The sequence below is a fragment of the Hemibagrus wyckioides genome, linkage group LG15, assembly GCF_019097595.1.
Source record: "Hemibagrus wyckioides isolate EC202008001 linkage group LG15, SWU_Hwy_1.0, whole genome shotgun sequence".
In the NCBI taxonomy this organism is placed as follows: Eukaryota; Metazoa; Chordata; class Actinopteri; order Siluriformes; family Bagridae; genus Hemibagrus; species Hemibagrus wyckioides.
The window spans coordinates 7,732,817-7,756,059 of NC_080724.1; the positions used below are offsets into that span (position 1 = coordinate 7,732,817).

The 23,243-nt window shown below is 36.9% G+C and overlaps 1 protein-coding gene across 3 annotated transcripts; it reads left to right on the plus strand.

Annotated features, from left to right (window-relative positions):
* The first annotated feature begins 2,199 nt into the window (after positions 1-2,199).
* arhgap4a (Rho GTPase activating protein 4a) lies at positions 2,200-22,772 on the plus strand. Of its 3 annotated transcripts, none has more exons than XM_058409879.1 (24): positions 2,200-2,531; positions 3,993-4,079; positions 6,836-7,007; positions 7,363-7,525; positions 8,580-8,642; positions 9,136-9,264; positions 11,599-11,727; positions 12,584-12,805; positions 12,918-13,019; positions 13,115-13,294; positions 13,399-13,483; positions 13,661-13,688; positions 14,801-14,897; positions 14,991-15,051; positions 16,312-16,389; positions 16,470-16,598; positions 16,856-16,961; positions 17,081-17,305; positions 17,404-17,468; positions 18,756-18,924; positions 19,222-19,296; positions 19,706-19,828; positions 20,846-20,921; positions 21,016-22,772. In XM_058409879.1, exons 2-24 carry the CDS (start codon positions 4,016-4,018, stop codon positions 21,202-21,204), a joined length of 2,730 nt encoding a protein of 909 aa, XP_058265862.1. In that variant the 5' UTR covers positions 2,200-2,531; positions 3,993-4,015; the 3' UTR covers positions 21,205-22,772. The 3 variants fall into 3 exon arrangements, with proteins under 3 accessions (XP_058265862.1, XP_058265861.1, XP_058265860.1); XM_058409878.1 differs by having other exon boundaries at positions 2,201-2,531; positions 3,990-4,079; positions 14,798-14,897; positions 21,016-22,771; XM_058409877.1 differs by having other exon boundaries at positions 2,202-2,531; positions 14,798-14,897; positions 21,016-22,770.
* The last annotated feature ends 471 nt before the right edge of the window (positions 22,773-23,243 follow it).

Here is a 23,243-nt window from a genome sequence, read left to right on the forward strand (position 1 = left end):
GTAGCTTAAAACCACTCCCACGATATAAGGCTACCACCACCATGCTTCACTCTAGAGACTTTTTATTAGGTTTTTTTTTATTAGGACACTTTATTAGGTTTTTTTTATAAGAAGATTCACCTACACTCATAATGGCAAATGCTTATGTAAATGTCTTCTTCTTCTTCTTTCGGCTTTTCCCTTCAGGGGTCTCCACAGAGAATCATCTCCCTCCACCTATCCCTATCTTCTGCATCCTCAACATTTGCACCCACTAGCTTCATATCCTCATTTATTACATCCATATACCTTCTCTTTGGCCTTCCTCTTTGCCTCCGGCCTTGCAGCTCCATGTCCAACATTCTCCTACCAATATACTCACTCTCCCTCCTCTGGACATGTCCAAACCATCTTAATCTGGCCTCCCTAACTTCGTCCCCCAAACGTCCAACATGAGCTGTCCCTCTGATGTACTCGTTCCTAATCCTGTCCAACCTTGTCACTCCCAAAGAGAACCTCAACATCTTCAGCTCTGCTACCTCCAGCTCTGACTCCTGTCTCTTCCTCAGTGACACTGCCTCTAAACCATACAGTATGGCTGGTCTCACCACCATCTTATACACCTTCCCCTTGATTCTCGCTGATACTTTTCTATCACCCAGAACTCCTGACACCTTTCTCCAACCTACCTGCACACGCTTCTCTACCTCTTTCCCACACTCTCCATTACTCTGGACTGTTGACCCCAAGTACTTAAACTCCTGTACCTTCTTCACCTCTTCACCCTGTAATCTTACTGTTCCACTTCCCTCCCTTTCATTCACGCACATGTATTCAGTCTTACTACGACTGACTTTCATTCCTCTTCTTTCCAGCGCAAACCTCCACCTCTCCAGGTTTTCCTCCACCTGCTCCCTGTTCTCACTACAGATCACCTTGTCATCTGCAAAGATCATTGTCTAAGGAGACCTCCTCTGACAACTGGTCCATCACCATAGCAAACAAGAAGGGGCTCAGAGCCGAACCCTGATGCAGTCCCACCTCCCCTTTGAACGTATTTAAATGTAATATTTAAAAAAATAAAATAAAAATCATCTTTAATTTATAAAATGTTTAACAAAGTTTTCCCTTTATAGAACATTTTGTTGGTTTACAGCACTTTGTTGGACCAAATTGTCAACCCCTTGTATCTATTTGGGAAAGAAGTACTCTGTTGTTTTGTGCACTGTGTCCACACACCCATCTTGGTGCAACTTGGAGACATCTGCTGTCAACCCCGCAGTGCCTCTGAGGTTTTTTGTTTTGTTTTATATATATCTTTCAACTGACAGGGGGTGTAGTGGGGGGATGCTGTGGTGCAGTGTAGAAAGTGAGTGCACTGAGATAGCAGAGATAGTTAGTCAGAAAAAGGAAAGGGTAATGGTCTTGTAGTTAGTGGATGTGGTGAGAGATAGCATAGTATAACATAGTACCCGAAAGGAACAAGATGTTGTGGGAAAGCAAAGTGCTACAACATGTGTAGGAATTATATAGAGAGATTTTTCAATCAAAATGCTCCATTATAAAGGAATCTCTTTCACCTAGAAACTGTTGTGTGTGAAAGTTCCATCAGTTTCCTATAAAGCCTATCTGGCACCAACAACCATTCTGCTTGTTTGTTGTGAAGTACCGGACTTGTATCTGCATGCATTGCTCTGCTGTTACATGATTGGCTGAATGAACAGCAAATGAATTTGATGGTAGGTGTTTTAGTCTTAGTTTTAGTGTTTCAGTTTTAGTGTTTAGTCAAAACATTTTAGTCTGGCCAAAGGTCTGTGGCGGAATCCATCCTGGTCAGACATGCCCTGGTTCACACACAAGGATCAATTCTAGTAGCCGATCAACCTACTTACATGTTTTGGAGAAAACCCATCCTGCAGACACTGGAATCCACAGACACATGTGCAACTCCTGAACCGAGAGTAACCAGAGCTCTGAGCTTTGAACCGTGAGCTTTGAGCTTATTAAGTCATAAAAGCTTTCTCAGTGTACACATACGAGAATGTGCAACACAAGAATAGATAAGTACACGAAAAAGAATAATTACAATTCATTTGCTGTTGTTGTAACCCTGAAAAAAAATTCCAGGCAATTTCCATCCTCACATAGGCATCCAATTTGCCCTACAGCACTGTCAATGACAAGTCATAGCATGCTTCAGTAAAGCCAAGAAAGATTAAACCTGACTATGGCAAAGGAGTAGGGGGTGCTAAAGTTGCCGAAGTGTAGAGACTTTGTTGTGAAGAACACTCATGAGACAGCGAGTGTGTGTCAAAACGAGTGGGCAGCAACATGAGCAGAGGAGGAACTCAAAAACTGCTCTCACTCTTCTCAGTCTGTGAGCGAGGTTTATGATAGGGCACAAGCCCTGCTGCTGGTGCATGTCTGGGATCTCAATTTGTGTTTGGTCTACAACGAGGATACATATTGATTCCAGGGAGACGGCACATCTTGCTACGTGTTCAAAGGTTTCAGCGGAGGCCAATGTGAGAGGTGGCGAGTATAAGCGTTGGGTAAGTCTTCTATAAAATATCTGTGCCGCTAAGGAAAACAGTGTGTGTGTTTTCTGTACTTGTTCTGTATTGGGATGGGTTACAGATTTCTGGTAGCTCGTGTCACACGCACACTTCTCGAAATGTTAGCAATGAATCCACACATTTTTTTGAATCCATTTTTATTTTATTTCATCTGGACATTTTGACCAGACATATTCACACAAACACACACACCTTTTCATGCAAGTAATTAATGTTGAAATAGAATAAGCGCTTCAAGAACCATCAGTGTATTTATATTTTATATGAATGAGTACTATTTGTTTGCTCATTTCGTTTAACAAAAAAAAGAGGAAGTGTTTCATCTTTATTAGCTTAGAGAAAGAAAAAAATGGACAGAGAGATAGAGTGTGTGTGTGTGTGAGAGAGAGAGAGAGAGAGAGAGAGAGAGAGAGAGAAAGAGAGAGAGGAGGGGTGACTCATGGTGAGAGTAAGTTACTAAAGCTACTATTTTTCTGTTGCTCCTAACACAGGAAGAGCTATTTCTTCCCTTTTTCTGACGCCTTGTGCATCATGCACCATGTAAAGCGCAAGTGAACTCTTTTGCAGTTTAACCCCGACATGCACGGTCACAGCAGTTCATTTACTTTCCCTCTAATAAGCGTCTCTCTAACACTTAACACACTTGGTCTCTTTTCTGGCTCTTTATTTTTACCCACTACTAGTGACACTTTCACGCAGACGATATATAAATAGTATGACTAAAATTTTATTGAACCTTATTGAAAATAAACAAATTTATTTAAGCGGGTGGATTGTACTATAGGACTATATGAGTACTCTAATTGTATTCATCTTTATAGCTTCAAAAGTTTAATATGTTTATTTTAAATCTATAAGCTCAACCATCACTTTGAGCATTATAATCACCAGCTCTGGCTTTTCATTTGTATAGAATATGACGTACAAAACATTTTTGTTTTTTGTTTTTATCAAAATGGCTGTACACAGTGCACGTAGGTGCAGGTGCTACCAGGAACAAATGTTTCTCTGGTAAATGTTGTTTCAAAGTGCTAAAAAAGAACATCACCTCCACAGTATTGCAAATACACCCCCACACATACACAATCTCATTTCTACTTCAGCACGTGCTATATTTAGCTCCTCTGAACTGTGTCAGTTTTTTTATAGTATACTGGTAAGGACTAGGGGCCTTTTGGTGCATACAGGGGGCTGCTTTGAATGAAGGAAACAGGCTCAGATGTTGCTATTATCTGCTGTGCGAACATTTCTACCTATGAGAAGACATTCTGTGAAAAGGTAACAGTGCAAGCCCATGTCTGAGTGTCTGTTCGATGGTTCTGCTGGCTGCTGTTGGATAGTGTCCAGTATGTGGCCATAACAATGGTCACCTGCCATCAGACAGACTGCACGCACGTCGACATGCGGCTAATTTCAGACATTTTGTGTTCAAAGCAGAGTTCCATCCAGTCGGAGCTACGATGTCGTCCTACAATGTTAAACTGAGAAGAGTTGGAATCTCTGACTATGACACGCAGGTTAAAGGTAGGACAGAAGCTAAAATATCTTCTTCTTGTTTTCAAAATTCCGAATTCTATAATAGCCTTTACAATTTATTACATTTCTAAGCAGCTGAGAACAAATCTAGGCCTTTATGGTAAAAGATGCTTAGTGAAAGAGGTCAGTGTGTAGATCATGCTGAAGAAATTGAGATTTGAACCGTTTAGTTGATTTCAGAATTATTGGCGCCTTAGGGAAATGATTGTGGGAAATAAATATTGCCCCAAATGGTTCAAATTTCCCATGAGTTCAGAAGCTTCATGTAAAAAACAAACAACTTCCCTTAAGTACTACCTTAATTTCAAACTTTACACTTATTGCATTAGTGGTTGTGATGGTGTTTGACCAAGGCTTGTAAAAAACAAAGTACAGAGAAACAGATTTGTACAGTACAATTAGTTGTATTAGAGAAATAATAACTTTCTCTTATAAAACAAATATTGGTGATTCTATAGAATATTTATAAATATTGATAATTAATATTTCAATGCATTCACATGCCATTTCTTCCATTCTGGAAAGGAAAACCTGTGTATAGTAGGATTCTTAATATTTTACTATTTTTGACATCTATTTTAAAATGTCAATGAAGACCTTAACACTGTGATGTAACCCAAAATGAATTATGCAGAGAATTAAGTGTGAAACAAATGAAATAAAATATTTTAACAACAATATTCTTGATAAAGTTTGTGAAGTCCATATGCACAAATCTAAATCTAAAAACAAACAAAAAAATATATATATATATATATATATATATATATATATATATATATATATATATATATATATATATATATATATATATATATATATATATAATGGAGCTTCATAGACAGATCAGGGATTTCCTCTGCAAACATCTCTAACGTTGTTAGTAAGGCTCTGGGTTACTGGTCAGAAGGTCAAGGGTTCAAACCTCGGCACTGTCCTTAACATGCTCCTGTGTTGGTGTGTCATGGCTGATCCTGTGCTCTGACGCCTAACTTCCTATAAGCTGGAGTATGTGGAGAAATGTGCTGTATGGAATATGTGACAAATTAAAGCCTGTGTCTTTTTCCTCTATGTTACCTAGGGTGCCAATAATTTATATTTGTGTGCGTGTTTGTTTGTTTTGTTGTTGTTGTTGTTTTCAGAAATAGTGCACTATTTAAATAAAATAATCGCTGTAAAATATTTTGTTAAAATAAATCTCTAGTGAAATAAAAATGTAGTAAACTCTAACATGTCTGTGTAATATGTGCTATTTATTTAGGACATTCAGCTTTAATGAAGGGTGTCAATACTTCTGCAGTTGACTGCATGTCTGTGTGACCGGGTGAAAATCTCAGTTAAGAACTGGCATTTTCACATGGGTGTATAACCCTTTACACCTAACACTACAAAAAAATAAAAATAAAAGCGGAGGCTAGAAGCTAGAATTTTATAAACTAGACTAATCTGTAAATTTACCCCCACGTTAAGCAATTTCGCAGCCAAAAAAGTGGAAGCTGTTTATGAAAGAGAGGAAAAGTGCTGATGGATCTAGTCTATATGCTTAGCGATGACTTATTCAGCAGTTTTGTAATCTGTTGTTCAACCTTCAACTACTCATAGCTTTTTTGAAGATGAAGTGTCTGAACTCCATATAGATTAGCATTGTCCAACCTCTTGCTTTTTTTTTTTGGAAGCCACACCAGCTCTTTGGAGACTGTATTGTAAACCTGTGCTACGTTATGCTTGATTGACCTTCTGCATCACCTTGCCTAGCTTAGTGGAAGTAAAATAAGTCATCTAGAGGAGAGGAACCATGCATGTTGTTGACTAATAAAATGAACTTGCTAAAAAAAAAAAAAAGTGGTGCACAAGGAGAAGTACTGTTGCTTCAGACAGCAAACGCAGAGAAAAAGAATTAAGAAGCCATTTGATAAGGGAATAACAGAGAAACACCCCCACCCACACACACACACACACTCCACTAAACATCATTCCACTCCCATTACAATTTTTTTTGTACATTTCTATCTAAAATTGTTGCAAAATGCTGTAGTGGGGATGTGGTAGCTTAAGTTGTTGGCGTACTGATTGGAAGTTCCTATGAATCCCATGACCACCAAGCTGCCATTGCCAGGCCCTTGAGCATGGCCCTTAACCCTCAATTGTTCATATGTGTGAAATGAGATCTGTGGGTAAGTTACTCTGGATAAAGGTGTCTGCCAAATGCTTTAATTGTGCTATTTTGCATTGTAACATCTTGTTGTACTTTATACACTGTCTTTTACTTTATGCCTATATCTCATTTCAGTCAGTATTGTACTGCCTTGCACTCTTGGCACATATTTATGTTTCTCATGTGTCTGTGTAGGTCATATTTATTTCTGTGTAGTCTCATGTAGTTCTGTGTTGTTTTGTGTAGCGACATGGACCTTTGTTGTTTAATTTTACCTGCATCCTGAAATCCAATGGACTAGATTTGACTTAAAACACCCCTGTGACTAACTATATAAAGTGGACAAATTGCATAACATATTTCGGATCTAAAGCTGTGAATAGTTGTGAAATGATATGACTGCATTCAGCACTGCACTGCATTCTGCGTGTTTCTCATGTAATCTTTCCAGCTTGCACAATGTGATGGTGTTCAACAGTGGCTTGCAAAAAAAAAAGTACAGAAATGAAGGCAGCTTAAAGAGATAATTAGACATATAACAAATTTCTCTCTCTCTCTCTCTCTCTCTCTTTCTCTTTCTCTTTCTCAGAGATTCGTAATCAGCTCTCCGAGCAGCTGCGTGTGTTTGATAGTCATTTGGAGCAGAAAACCCAGGTACTGCAGGATCTGGGTGATTATCTGCGCAGACGTGGTGAGATCGAGGGCGAGTATGCACGCTCCCTGGACAAACTGGCTGACAGATTTGCCTCAAAGACCAAAAAGTGAGGACCTAGAATATATATATATATATAAATATATATATATATATATATATATATATATATATATATATATATATATATATATATAGCTCTGGAAAACAATAAGAGACCACTGCCCAATCTCCAGAGTTGAACCCTATTGTTATGTTCAAATGTAGTTCTTAATTATTGCTATTGATACTGGGACTAATATACTCTTAAGAACATTTTAAATTATGCTTTTAGTCTGTTAGTATATGAAATGGACTTTTATTGTTTACATAGTTAGACATTTAAATAAGACAGAAAGTTTTTTTCTGTGTCTTTGTGTAGCTATTGTTGTGTAGCTATCTCTGTCTCTCTTTGTCTGTCTCAGGAAAGAGTCTAGCAGTGAGTCTGTGTTAAAGTGCTGGCAAGAGTTGTTGATTCAGACGCGTCATGAGAGTAAAGACCACAACACACTGAGTGAAAGCTGTGGCACAACTTTACCTCAGCAGTTGTCTCGCTGTCTGGAGCTAGTTCAGCGCTTGGCTAAGAAAGTACGCAAACACCCAATCACAAAAACCCACCCACCCACCTACGCATTCTCACACATATGCACACACACATACGCCTCACACTTAGAAACAAATACCCAAACACAAGTGTTTATGCATAACATCCTTATTAAAGTTAGCGAGAAGAAGAAAAATGTAATCAAATCAATATTTGGTATGACTATCATTTTGGCCAAAAAGCCATACCTCAGACGTGGAAACAAGGCTGAGACTCAACTATGCACAAAAACAGAGGAATTTGGGTGCAGAACAATGGCAGCAGGTGCTCTGGACTGATGAGTCAAAATTTGAAATATTTGGCTGTAGGAGGAGGCAGGCTGTTCACCAAAGCGCTGCAGAGCGGTACAATAATGAATGTCTACAATAAAAGTGAGGCATGGTGGAGTTTACTTGCAAGTTTGGGCCTGCATTTCTGCAAATAGAGTTGGAGATTTGGTCAGGATTAATGGTGTCCTCATTGCTGAGAAATACAAGCAACTTATCCATTATGCAATACCATCAGGGAGGCGTCTGATTGGCTCCAAATTTATTCTGCAGCAGGACAATGACTCCAAACATACAGAGAAAGTCATTAAGAAATATTTTTAAGTGTAGAGAAGAACAAGGAGTCCTGGAAGTGATGGTTTGACTCCCACAGAGCCCTGATCTCAACATCATTGAGTCTGTCTGGGATTAGACAGAAGGATCTGAGGCAGAAGATCTGTGGTTATTTCTCCAAGATCTTTGGAACAACCTAGCTGCCGAGTTCCTTCAAAATCTATGTGCAAGTCTACCTAGAAGAATTGCTGCTGCGGTGATCACATCAAATATTGATTTGATGGATTTCTCTTCTGTTCATCTACCTTCTATTTTTTAACACTTCTAACCATTGACACTTCTATTTTTGAAAGCATTCTTACTTTAGAGCATTTATTTCACACTGCCTAAAACTTTTGCACAGTACTGTAAATGGTGATAAACTCGTTTCTGGCTCAATTAGACTTGTTCCAGGAATATGTGTAGATATTTTTTAATCTCTGTTTTCACATTCTTTCAGAGTAAAGATATTAGCTCTCAGTTACAGGATGGGCTGCTGAAGCTCACAGCTGAGCTACAAACCGTGAGTGTGCTATATTTGGATTTTCATTCTTTGAAATGCCTGTGATATTCTCCAGCTATCGATTCAACAACCTTGAGAAAACACCTTGAGAAAGTGCACTGGCACTGAAACTGTACAGCCCAATATCATAATATATAGTATTTACAAAAAGAAAGAGACTATGTGATATTAATAAATCTGTATTTTGCTCAATCTATTTACAACCAGTGCAGTCCATATGTGCACTCTTGAAAGGATGGAGTGGCCCAGGATTCCTCTACAATTATTTAGGCTTATATGTCAGGGAACTGATTATTCAGAGAGCTTTGTAGACGTCTATGTGACCCTTCTTAGGTCAGGGAAATAAATTGCATTAGAATTAATCTTCCAAATACAAAATTTCACTCTTTGCATGGGTTAATCATGATATATATTTATCAAATATTTACATGCACTAGGTTTTATGGATGGTTCTGATAATTATGGAGTTAAAGGAACTCTTGTTCTGTAATAGGCGCTGAAGACATATTCGCTGTATCACACTGAGTACTTGACGGCTGAAGGCAAGCTAAAGGAAGCCATCAAACAGGAAGAGAAACAGAAGCAGAGTGCAGCCAAGAAAATGGAAAGACTCATTGAAAAAGTACGTTTCATATTTCTTCCATCTAAACTGCTAGAGTGTCAGAGCATACCTTTTCCACGACTCTATTTAATATTTTATATTCTTGATTCTTTAGGAAATGAGATTTATCTTGTTTTTCTCTACAACCCTTTGTTACTTTGCTGCATGTATTAGTGAGGTTGATCCTTTCCTTCGTTCTTTCATCATTAGTAATTTAAGGTTTAAGATAAATACTAGTGCTGTGGAATTTTCTGACGTTTTCTATAACAATAGACAAGAAAAGATGCAAAGTTTCTATTAGCATGTTTGTTCTGATACATTATTGTTTGTACAGTACAATTTTTTGTTTTACATTTTTGTATTTCATCACGGATGTTTTTCATAAAGAGATATTTATTTTGCATTTTTGCAAAAGTCTCCGGTGCTTTGTCACACGGAAAAAAAGATTTTCTGACACCTTTCTGGTCGGGGGAGTTCTTTGTGGTTTATTACATGACAAACTTCATTCTTCAGTCTTATTAGTGTAATGAGAGAGAGAAAAAAAAACGCTTGTGATGGAACAACTGTTTATAGTTCTTATAATACAAGTAATGTTTTGTGGAAGTTCTGCGACATTTAATGTCACTATACATAGATCAAAGTTCTGTGGCAGAAGCTGATTATTTTTCGATTATTTTCCGTCATTGTGTTTTATTTCTTACCTATGAATGTTAATGTCAATATCGGTTGCACTGGGCAGACTTTCACCCTCATAGAGATACTCCATGCACAAATACAGTGCCTCCAGAAAATATTCACCCCGAGGGATTATTTCTCTTTTTGCTGTATTGCAACATCAGATTTATGTTTATTAGAATGGGATACTTATTTTCTTTTCGCTTAGTGTCACATTCTACAGAAATAAATATAAATAAAGTATTCAGATGTTCTCAGACTAATTACAAACACCTAACTGATAAGTATTCACACCCCTGTCTAAGTTAGTACTAGTAGATTAGGACTAGTATTTAATTTTTAAGAGCTCTCACTAAATATGTCAGACAGGTGATGATTTCTCATCCACCTTTCACAACAATAAATACCTCTCTTATCTTTTTTAACCACATTTGGAGGTCTCAAAGCAAAAAAAAAAAAAAACGGCAGATGAGATCAGGCCTGTGGTCATAAAGAGCAAGGAAGGACATGTGAAGCTTTAATATTAAAAAAAAAATAAAAAAAGAAGGTTATAAAACAATCAACAGCAGTGAACCTACTTGTGCACACTGTGAAATCCATAACAAAAAGTCCACAAGCTTTGGAAAAAGATTTTCTGGTTTATGAGACTAAATCTGAGCCATTTGGTCTAAAGCCAAAGCATAATATTTGCCGCAAAGTACATACTCACCAACACCCAGATAACACCATTCCTGTAAGCAAGCCTGCTGATGGTGGCATCATGCTCTTTCTGCCTTTCTTTTCTGCATGAGGGACTGGAAAGCTTGTTGAACATGGATAGAGTCAAATATGAGCAAATTGTTGAGGACTGGAAAACTGGAAAAAAAAAAAAAAATGTTCTGACAGAATGATAAGACAAAAACTAAAGAAATGGCTTAGAAAAAGATGCCTTCAAATGACAAGAGTCAAACCCCCATTATAATCAATTAAATCTGATTATAAATCTGTGGCATGGCCTGAATATTGCTGTCCACCAACATTTTCCATCGAATTTGGCGAATAATTGCACTGAGGAATGGAAGAAAAATCATAATATTCAAAGCTCATAGAGACAAATCTGAGACAGCTCAAACCTCTGATTGCTGCAGAAAGACAACTCACAGTGTGTGGGGATTTTTTTTTTTTTAAATTTCCAAATAATAAATAAAAAGAAAGTATTTTGAGGACATCTAAACATTTTATTTCTATAGAAAATCACTTTAAAAGGAGCAGGAATTAAAAATTTTTAATAGTCATGTGGTGGGGGTGAATACTTTCTGGAGGCAGTATCAGAATTTATATATAAGAATATATATTTAAATATATAATACAGTAGGTTTACACTGTAATTGTAAGCATTATTACAGAAAGGGAATCGCAAAGCAAAGTGCATGATTAGAACGAGGATTTTTTTTTTTTTTAGATAATATGCTTTTTTATTATTATTATTTTTTTCCTTTATTTATTTATTTTATCTTCCTTTTTCCTTTTTCACATCACTGTCATGTGTATGATGTGGGGCATGTGTGTGCATTTGATAAGTGAATTTCTAAATGACAGTGTACGGATGTGTGTGGTTGCGTTTGGGGTTTTGCGTGGGTGAACTGTTTGTACCTTAGTGCCCCTGCACACTGATTGTGAACCTTGTCTTTGTGTGGGCAGAGGCAGTGTAAAGTACAGGAGACGCAGCTGAAATGCACCAAAGCACGCAATGACTATCTGTTCAACCTAGAAGCGGCAAATGTTTCCATGCACAAATATTACCTACAAGATCTTTCGGCCCTGATTGATGTGAGTATCCTGGTTTGAGGTAGATTAACTAGTACTACATGTACAGTTAGTGTTAAGAAAAGTCAGAATTCATGTAAATATAAGTAAGAAATACATTTTTTTAGGATTGAAAGTTACTTAAAACTGACCACTGGATAATTATAAAGACTATACACTGTATTCTCTGCCATTACATCTGTCAGCTTGTGACAGCAAGGAATTAGTGTCTATAATGACCTCAGAAACTACACTGACCTTATAGTTCCTCATGGGTCACTGATTGCTGTTATAGAAAGAACATTAATCAGTTACAATTACTTTATTTACTGTTTAGTGTCACCCAAATGAGGATGGGTTCCCTTCTGAGCCAGGTTCCTCTCAAGGTTTCTTCCTCATGTCATCTCAGGGAGTTTTCCTTGTCACCGTCGCCACAAGCATGCCCATTACGGATAAAATAAAATAAGGATAAAATAGTTTAATAATTTAATTTAATAATTTATTTTTATTTCTAGTTATTTATTTTATTTTCCCCCTCTCCTTTCTCTGTTTACCTTCTTCTGTAAAGCCGCTTTGAGACAATGTCCATTGTAAAAGGCGCTATACAAATAAATTGAATTGAATTCATGCTGATCATCATTTCAGCACACTTAGTACTAGTTCCCTTTCCAATCTATAAGGATTTATAAACTTACTATCCAGTTTCATCCAGAAAAGTTCTGTTTCCTCATGAAAAAAGTTTCTTCCTCATGTCATGTCAGCAATTATTCCTTGCCATGGTCGCCGTCTCTTGTTATAGTTCACTGATCCTGAATTAGATGCATTAATAAGAATAAGATTTAACTCCTCATATAATATTCTACATTTTTTTTTTTATTAGTTCAGCGATTTAGGTTTCCATCAGTCAGTGTCCCAAGTGCTCCAGTATTACCTGTCCAGCCGCTCACAGGCCCACCAGAACCTGGGTTCTGGATTGCATCAGTTGGGAAACACTGTTTCTGGATTGGATCAGAACCAGGACAGGGACACACTGATACAGGCTCATGATGCAGCTTTCTGCATGCCACTTCGATTTCAGTACCAGCCTCATGAGGGGGACCAGGTATTTATTATATGTGTGTGTGTGTGTGTGTGTGTGTGTGTGTGTGTGGGAGGGTTTATGAGAACACACTTGTGTACTAATGAGAGCATATTTTGAATCCTGTTCTGCCCAGGTGTGCGAGGTGAGCGCTGATTTTGAGGTGAAGACTGAGCTTGATACTCGATTCCTCCAGCTTCAGACCAGACTCAACACAGTAACTGCAGAAAATGAAGAGGTAGTTTCATAAAACACAAACATGATACGGATACCAGAGTTCACATACAAACTCTGGTAACCCACATATTTCCTGTGATTATGATTTCCTGACAGCTGAGTAAAATGCTGCAGCAATCTCATTCGGCCCTGCTCGAGTGCATCACTGAGGATATCTTCAGGTCTGAACACAGCACCAGCCAATCGTTAGAGAATATCAGTGAAGCTTCTTCCAGTAAGTTCAATCAAGCAAGACGTCGATCCAATCTGCACGAGACGGAAGGCTCGTACTATGTGGTAAATCTATATGGTTTTATAAAGTAAGTGCTGATTCTACGACCCTGGTTCATTGGTGGGTTTTTTTGTTGAACTTTAATATGTGTTTTTTTTTTCTGACTCAGAAATATAAGGAACATCTCACAAATGGATTAATAATATCAAAACTACAGGCGAAGCATGACCTACTCGAAGTTGCAATACAGAAAGGTAAAATATCTGTCTAAATAGTTTTAGAAACCTACTTGAATTAACATCCTTAACTTTCATTTAATATATATATATATATATATATATATATATATATATATATATATATATATATATATATATATATATATATATATATATATATTAAAAACTTTTTCTTTTTAAATGTTTGTCCAGCTAGAACAGTGGATGGTCAGCATCAGAGGTAAGGAATTAAGATCTTTCTTATTATTACGGGACTGAAACAATAACAGAACTCTGTAGACTGACCAATAGCACTATAAATAAAGGCTATTAATTACTTCCTCAAAATTCACAATGTAGGTGACCATTTTGTTTTAGTGGATTAAACTCTTAGCACAGACATTTTAGAAGGCAGGTATTTTTCCTTTTAATTGAATTAAATTATTTTATTTAATGAATTGCAAATTCATGCAATTATCCCATGAGTCACGTCAGAGAAGGTGAGAGTAGAACTGCTGTATTGTTTCACACTGGCCAGAAGGCTACAGTAACTCAAATAATCACTTTTTACAACTGTGGTGAGCAGAAAAGCATATCAGAAATCACAAAATGCTGAACCCTGATATGGATGGGCTACAAGAGCAGAAAATCACAACAGGTTTCAAAAACAGTAAGCTGTAAACTAGGAACAGGAATCTGAAGCTTGAGTTACAGGTTTACTAAACCTGAACAACTGGACAACACTGAAAACACTTTTCAGCTTATCATGGCTATAAAGAGTGGTCATTTGTGTTACTGCACCATAGTCAAACAATTCTGTCTATTCTGTCCTCTCTCTTTGAAAACTCCTGCCTGCAGAACTGCCACTTATTGGATGTTTTTTCCCCCCGCACCATTCTGTGTAAACCTTCAAGACAATTGTATCCTAGAACATCAAGAGTTTCTGAAATACTCAAGTCAGCCAATCTGACATGAGCAACTATAACTCTAGTCAAATAATAGTTTTATTCACTGTTCTGATATCTAATATGAATAATAACCAAAGCTCTTGGCCTGTATCTGCATGATTTTATGTATTGTGCTAATGGCACATGACTGTCTGTCTGAAAAACTGCATTTATCAGTAAGCGCACTGGTGTTCTTATTAAAGTGTCCAGCGTGTGTACATTTTATTATAAAATAGAATAGACATATTAGTCTTATCTCTGTATAAAGATTCACAGTGGTCTGGACCTGGTATTGAGTCAGTGGGCATTTAGCCAGAATTGTATGACAGCAGCCCTTGTAAAATGTCATTGTATTTTCCACTCCCCCGCAGTCTCTTGTTAATCGCAGTTACATTTCTCACAGCAGAATGCGTTCCAGGAGGTCTGTCCGTCAGAGGAAGAATCAGCACTCCACTCAGATCAGCCAGAAGCCTTTCTCTAGAGACATGCTCTCTTACATCCAGGTATTCTGTCTGTCTGGCTATAGAACTGGTGTGCACATTTCTACGTATTAATGCACCAATACTGAGAAGTAGGCTTCGGGTTCTCTTCTGTAGGATTCTGGAGAACCGGTTCCTTTGGTGGTAGAGAGCTGCATCAGATTCATCAACCTTCACGGTAATCAATCTTTTACGAATGTACAGTGCTGTGGGGAAAAATGGTACGGAATTCTGTAAAGCAAAGATGCCTTGAAAATGAAATCAGCATACACTAGGAGTTGCACCGAATGATATTTTCCAATCATGGGTAGTTTTTAGGCTGTGAATTTATCAGTCTACTGAGAATGCAGATGAGTTTGAAAATCCCCACGGTGCAAGCTGAATGAATATTATGAAAAGCCCAAACTTTGCACATGCAGTGAAATCAGATAAGAAGGATTATTTATTACATAACACATTCAATCTGCAAAGTGGTAGAGGTGGGCTTGGTTAAAATAACCTACATGTGCATTGCTATAAAAAGCACTGATATGTTGGTTTACAGTGTAGTCTTGTGTCAGAATTACAGAAAAACTACTTATAGGAAGTATGCAAATGTTTTTTTCTGAGAATAAATTACACAAAACAGGAACTGCACAGTAAAATTAAAGCATAGTAGTTACATTAACTTTACTGTTCTTTACCGGTTGAGATGCTTATCATGAGATGGTCCTAGTATGGTATAACTGAATATACATTTTAGTTACTAAAAGAATCTTTTACTGCATTATACTTTATTAAAAAACAGACAAACATTTTTTTTGCCATATCATGGTATGAAAATGTAATTTTGGCTTTATGATTAAATGGTGAACAGGGTGGTTTCCTTCAGAATTAGTGAAGGCTATGTGTCAATGTTGTAACAAAGGCTCGTAACACATGCTGATAGCTCACCACTCCAGACAGCACTGACATATAGTGCTTTGATGACCTTATTAAAGATGACAATACCCCAGAGTGTTGATACCGAGAAGAATTGTTCAGAGTTCTGATAGTGTACTCTATTGAGGATGAGAAACACTAACAACATTCAGTCTGTAAAATCGGGTGATGGAAGATGAGGAAAGAAATGCCAAGGCTTAAATTTCACTCCTGATTGTCACTGATGCAAAGGAGGTAGATGTACAACATGTTTTTTTTTTTATGGAATAACTCTAAAGAACTTTTTTGAACCTTTATCTTTAAGAGTTTAGGTTTGGTGCAAAGCAATCTTTGAGATTTCTCCAAATGACTCTACTGTATACTTATGTTTTTATTTTGTACCTTAATTTATTCTATATTCCTTGCTTTGCTCTAAACAATAAGGGCTCCATATATTGATCACAATAGGATTAATCAGTGCCTTCAAAACTAACAGGTTTTCCTTTTCTATTTGATTTTTCACCCTCTCTTTGACAAGGCCTACACCATGAGGGCATCTTCCGAGTCCCAGGCTCTCAGCTGGAGGTCAATCGGCTCAGAGACCTGTTTGAGAAAGGTAAGTGTGTTCACTCCCTCAGACTGCTGGGGCCCATTAATAATTTAGGTTGGGGTAATTTTCAGTATCTTGGTATATAGGAGAAGACCCCCTAGACGTGGAAATTTGTGACTTGGACTCAGTGGCTGGTGTGCTGAAGCTCTATTTCAGAGGAATGGAAAACCCTCTCTTTCCTAAAGACAGCTATGAGGAACTGATGGAGTGTGGACGTAAGCGAATGTCTGTCTGTCTTACAAATGAGAGCATTTTCAAGTCCAATAATGTGTATTTAAAATATATGATGAATTATGAAAGAATACATACTAAATGCGTATTAACAGATGCTATGGTATTTGAGACAACTATCCTATCTGACACAGTTTTTTTTAGAACTAATGAAATTACCACTAGTTGACTCAAATTTTTGGACCCTACTTTACTGTAGTTGATTTTGATATAAACGTCACCTTTTTACTTTCATTTCTAGGAATCGAAGACGATTCAGAGAAAGTAGCGCAGTTAAAGTCAGTTATTCTTTCCTACCCTCCTCCAATAATTGTGGTGATGAGATACCTGTTTGCGTTCCTCCACCAGTGAGTAATTAACCACTAGTTGTGTTCAGACGTTCTTTAAATGCATAAAAAGCTCATCTAGAAATCTGAGTCTCTCTCTCTCTCTGTGTATTTGTGTGTGTGTGTTTGTGTGTGTATAGTGTTTCCCAGTACAGTGATGAAAACATGATGCAGCCCTATAACCTGGCTGTGTGTTTCGGACCCAGTCTTATCAGAGGGCCTGAGGACACAGACGCTGTTACTCTCCAGCACATCAATGCTCTTGTCAAAACTATCATTATCCAGCATGAGAGCATTTTCCCCAGCCAGAACGAATTAGATGGACCTGTCTATGAGACGTGCATGACGCTAGAGCCAGATGATATGTGAGAACCCCACGTAGACACACACATAAACATAACTATATGTTGAAGCACTTAAATAAAAACATTTGGGCATAAACTGTGTGTTTGTGTACTTGCAGTGAGGCCACTACAGAGGAGTCAGAGGTGGAACCTGACCTGTCTCCTAACAAAGAAGTCAAAGAGGGTAAGATTTACATGCTTACATCATTTTTACTTGAATAATTGTAAATATATATATATATATATTTTTTTTTTAGAAGAGTCAATAATGCACAATCATCAAAAAAGCATATAATAAATGCAAAGTCAAATCATTTGCATGTAATACTTTGTAATACTATTTTTTCACAAGGGTGTTTTCCATTGTGGTTCATTACTTGCGGTTCATGACTTGCTCGTCATAGTAAACCAAAGTAGTGCTTCACGTTTTGCTTCATGGGAAAAGATATCCACATTTATGTTGTCTGAACCTGACAGAATGCAACATATGGCTCCAATGGATTTCCCTGGGATCATGTAGCCCAACAGTAAAGTCTTCAGTGTTAGGAAGAAACATGACAGATTAGAGGCTAAGAGATGCACTGTGGCACTTGCTTTTATGATATAGAGCTTAGGTGGTTAGGCAACCGCAGTAATAGTAATGCCTGACAGGACGAATAAGCCCTGTAGTCAATGGTATGTAACACTATGGTAAAGTAGTTGTGGTAAGACCAACAAGTAGTCTGATATAATCCATCTACATATCTATCTTACCTATCTTACGTTTTGAGTCTTGTATGCTGAACACCGAAAGCAATAATAACCTTTGCAGTTAGTGTACTTTCAGTTCCACTTTTACAGGTATGTGGTTCAATTACGGTTCAAGAACATTTATGAAATAGCATTTTGATAGCTTAATACTAAAAAACTTAATGAAGTCTCAAGATCTGCCCCATACCAGATTTAAGCACATAGTGAATGTGGTTATACTTCTTGCTCTTTACCATTTGAACCAAACTGGGACATACAGGTTGTACATAGATGCCGAAGATACTGAAGAAGATCATTTGCAACAGCAATTTCTTATCCCATAGCAATTCACTAATTATTTATTGATAAATAATGACACATTATACATTTTAGCCATTTAAAGTGACCTTTGATGTGGTGGAATGTCCATGGAACAAGTTAGTTCCTGTTATCAGTTGCTATAAACAGTGTAAATAGTCATTCCCTCACCAGCATCATTTCTTTCTCAGTCTCGATGTTAATAATCCAAAAAAGGAGCTCATTATGTTGCCAATAAACTGCAGAGGGTTTTGCCATGTGTCATGCAACGGAAAACTTCAACATTTTAATTAATAAATCTATAATATATATCATTTAAAGTTCGAAGCCAAGTGTGAAAGCTTTTTTTAAAAAAATTGTTCAGCACCTTCTGACCAATCAGAATCAAGCATTCAACAAAACCATTTCTAACCCACCTGTGCAGAGCTGGAAGGAGTGGCCTTGTTCGACTACACGGCCCGTTCCCCGGCTGAGCTGTCCTTCCAAAAGGGTGGACGACTCCGCCTTTACAGCAGAGCCTCTTCCGATTGGTGGAGAGGAGAAATAGACGGTTCTAAAGGACTTATCCCAAATAAATACATCAGTGTGCCAAGGTGAGTGATTCACACAGGAGATTATGGTCAGATTATCCTTTTACCTGGTAACAGTCTTGTATCACGGTGTGTTATAGTGCTATAGTCTTAAATCTATGATGCCATTAATTAGCTGATAGAGATACATGGATAATTATCCGATTTTGCAAGAGTGGTGAAACATTTTCAATATTACACAAATTATTTTTTATAATAATAATAATAATAATAATTATGGACGGTATCTGAATTGTAATGTATCGTCACACTGATCTGTTTGCTTTTTTTCTCCATTCTTTTCATTTTTTTATCCTGTAGTATGGAGGGAGGGCCAGAGAATAAAGAAAGACACAACACTGGAGGCCAGACAGAGGAGCAGTCAACCCAAATACGGTACTCCTCGAATATTCAAACAGTGCAGGATTTGCAATACAATTAAAAACTCGATCCGTTCATTGTGGCTTCTGTATAATTCTAAATTCAAAATAATAGTATCCTTCTTTATCTCTAACTGTATATTGTAATGATTTATAATCCTGTTATCTGATTTCACCCACAATAGCAGAGGTTCCCCATTTGAGTCTGGTTTCTTTTCAGGATTTCTTCCTCATATCATCTTCCTCTTCCTCATGCCAGCTCATAGATTTGGCTCACTTATTAATAATCAAACTCTACAGCTGTGTGTTATTGCTTTTGTTTACACTATTTTCTGTTCTTTTTTTCCTTTTTCTCCACACAATCTTTGAGGATGGTTAGCAATGTGTCTTTATTTGATGCCTCTTCTTGATGTATATTTTGCCAGGAACAAAGTGTTCAGTGACAAGTCCGGACTGAGTTCCAGCCAAGCTATTGCCGGGAAGCTTTCCTTACAATTACCCACAGCACAACCAATAAGCACTTCTCCAAGGACTTTGCGAAAACCAGAGTATGCAATCAACACACTTTTCACTGCTTTATCCTCAGAGATTAAATGAAATGGCGTCTCATCTAAAGGTGCACTGTAGGCAGCGGGGGAAAGAGTTCAACACAACAAACTGACTTGAATATAAGTGCATCTACAGTAAGAATAATTTGATTTAGTACAATTAGTGTTCATAAAAATGACTTGGGTCAAGAGTCAAGTCATTTGGTGAAAACAATACTTGAGTCATTTCTTTTATTTGTGTAGATTTGACACAGCTAATGTAAAAGCTGTGTTAAATCTACTTTGGATACTGAAGTAAACATAGCCTTTATTATTACAGTTTTTTTTTTAAGAAAGGTAGTGTTAGCTGGCTAGCTAATTTAGAAAAATACCCTTGGCTTGCTCTTCAGTAGCTTGCTAGGTTTGTTAGGTAGCTAGCTAGCTCATTTTACTTCCTACATGTTTCTTAACTATCTAATAAAGATGCTCCTTACACATTATTCTGATATTAAACACAACTGCCAGTCGCTACAGAACATCAGTGTGATGTCTCAAAGCATTAATACCGTAAAACATCAAAATATCTAGGATGCTGGTCTAGCTCATTCAGCTAGCTGATGTTCTACCTGTAGACATTTTCACAGGTGATCTTCCACATTCTTGCATAATTTGCCGATCATAAACTTTATGTTAAAAAGAAAAGAACAAGGAGTGCTCATCTCCCTCCTCTGGCTCAGACACTAGTGACGTTGTTCAAGAATTTAGTGTAGATTTTTGGCTGATTTTTTGGATCAGGTCACAAAATTTAATGATATAAAACGTTGACATAGAGTCCTTTAATTTTCCTATGCTCTTGCCTTCTGCTTGATTTTATTGTACTATGTGAAAGTGATGAAAAAATGAACAAAAGTTTGATGAATTGTTTATGCTAAAAAAATAAAAGTATGCTGCAGTAATTAAGTACCATAATGAACGAGAGTGCATGTAATTCATTACTTTTCACCTGTGGCTATAACCAAATATTTGTCTGCCCTTCAGTCCCTCTATTATCCCCCAGATGAAAAGGACTACAGCAAACAGCGAAAAAGAGGAAGTCAAAATCCTGGTGGACAAGGTCCGATCATTTCTTTCTATATCTTTGTCCATTTACTGATTCATAGCCGATTTTCTGCTTGAAGGATTGCAGTGACAGTAATGTGCTCTTGCAGGAGGTGTGTCATCAGATGAACAATGTCTTCAAGGAGCTGCTTGTTCGCCAACAGCAAGATCAAGTCTCTTCATCTTCTATCCAACCCCCTACCATCTCCTGTTCTGCTGTATCCCCACAAATCTTAAAGAAAGGAATGACAACACAGAAAGGAAAATCCAATTCTAAACAAGCTGAACAGATGAACTGAGATGTGAGGGGAATGAATCCTGACACACACTGAGACTGAAGAGAAAAAACGTGCACAAGTTACTAAGCACAGACAAAGGAGAACTTCAACATGTGTCCCTGTAATAACATGGTAATCCGTGGTTCTTATTAGTTCCTCATGATATTTATTTTTTAATCCTTTGATGAATAGAGGGAGAGGTTTTCCCGGACTTTTCAGTGATCACATTACATGACTATATCACTGCTGTAACTTCCTTATTTATGATTGTCTTCAGCGCCCTAATTTAGTTCAATCAGTTTTAGTAGTAATTTATTTTCTTTGGCTATTTATTCTCCAAATTGTGCATAACAAATGTAATAAAAGATTTATAATATATGTAAACCTGTGTCGTAACATCCCCCCAGGTTATTTGTACCTACTGTATACCTAAGCAAAACACTTTGTCGCCCTTATCAAAAAATTATTTACAATTTTAATTTTTGAGCTAATTAAAACAAAAAAACAATATATTCATATAGTGTTACTGCATAATATTATAGATTTTTGGTCTGTTTCCTGTGCAGGATAAAGTGTTTTAGGATATTGGTGTAGTTAATGTTATCAAACGCTATTCATAAAAAATGTTTCAAAAAAGCCTCACTAATATGCATTTCAGTGTTTTTAATGTACTCTGTACTTGCTGAGTATACACCAAATATGAAGGCAGATACTTCACAGAGATAATTTTGTGTCGTTTTCATTTTGGATTTAAAAAAAAAAAAAAAAAAAGTGGCACTATGATGTTTTTCCTTTGGTACAGGAAACATATTAAGGATTTTTTGGAGTTTTTGGAGTTTTTTTAGCTCCCTAAAGGTTTATGTGAGATTCTTTGTTTCATTTAGACATATCACAGGATTCTTTGCCAAAGTGTATTTTTATAGTCCTCACTTTGTCATTAAATGTGTCACTGTATATTCAGCTTAGAGAATGCTTGTGTAATTGTGTTTTTTCTCCTGTAAGGCCCAGGTGAGCTAGCTCTAGTAGTTTTTGAAACATGGTCACAAGCCAATTTCTCAGTAAATTCTGCAATGCTGAAATAATGCTGAAAAAAAATTTGTTAAGTAGCCTTTATTTGTCACAAATACATTACTGCACAGTGAAACTCTTTCTTTGCATATCCCATCCTTGGAGGCTGGAGTCAGTGCACAAGGGCAGCGGCTCTGGAGCAGGGACCATGAGGCCATGCTCAAGGGCCCAACGGTGGCAGCTTGGCAGTGCTGGGGCTTGAACCCTGATCTTCCGGTCAGTGAAGAAGCCTTAAACATTTCAGAGAGAATCTCTAATAAAACTTCACTGAGATTCACTACAGGCCACATCAGCAGTTTAGTGAACAGGCTCGGGACTGTTTGCTGTCTCCATCTGCAGACTGTTTTGGTGAAATGCTTTTCCAGATGAGATGCAGAAAAAAATGTACTATACTGGATTTAAAACATGCTGAAATTTGTCTGTCTGCACAGTAAATAAATACTAAATAACTGAATGATTTATGCACTTAATTAAAATCTAGAATCTAGAATCATAAACGTTGATCAAATTCAACAGTATTACAGTACAAAATGCTTCTTTTTAAATGCATTATTATTAAAGCATCACTCCTTCCGGTACTCTTTTTACAGAATAAAACCAAGACCATTGAAAACTTAAAATAAATAAATAAAAATATATAAAATAAAATAAAATTCAAAATAAAAAACATGTAAGTCATTGTTTATGTTTATGAAATGAATTTCTTTTACTTTGTTAGGTAATAAATGTCCTGAATTTAATCCAGACAGTTTTGATGGTCATAACAGGGTAATTTAATTTTTATTTTAGACCAGATTAAAGGAACAAATTCATTTCTAGTATTTCTTCTATGAACAATATTATTATTGTTTATTATAACATTTCAGTGCCAGAAATGCTTACTGGTGGTTCTCTTGCTGTATGCACATACACTAGTAAAATTCTTTTATTTGAAATAAATGAAATAAATGATAAATGAATTAGAAATAAATAATAAAACAGTTGAAATGAAT

Coding starts and splice junctions, on each gene's coding strand:
- arhgap4a (XM_058409878.1), top strand. CDS start 4,016: ATGTCGTCCTACAATGTTAAACTGAGAAGAGTTGGAATCTCTGACTAT. Junction 13,295..13,398: donor CGGAAGGCTCGTACTATGTG/GTAAATCTATAT, acceptor TTTCTGACTCAG/AAATATAAGGAACATCTCAC. Junction 13,484..13,660: donor CGAAGTTGCAATACAGAAAG/GTAAAATATCTG, acceptor ATGTTTGTCCAG/CTAGAACAGTGGATGGTCAG.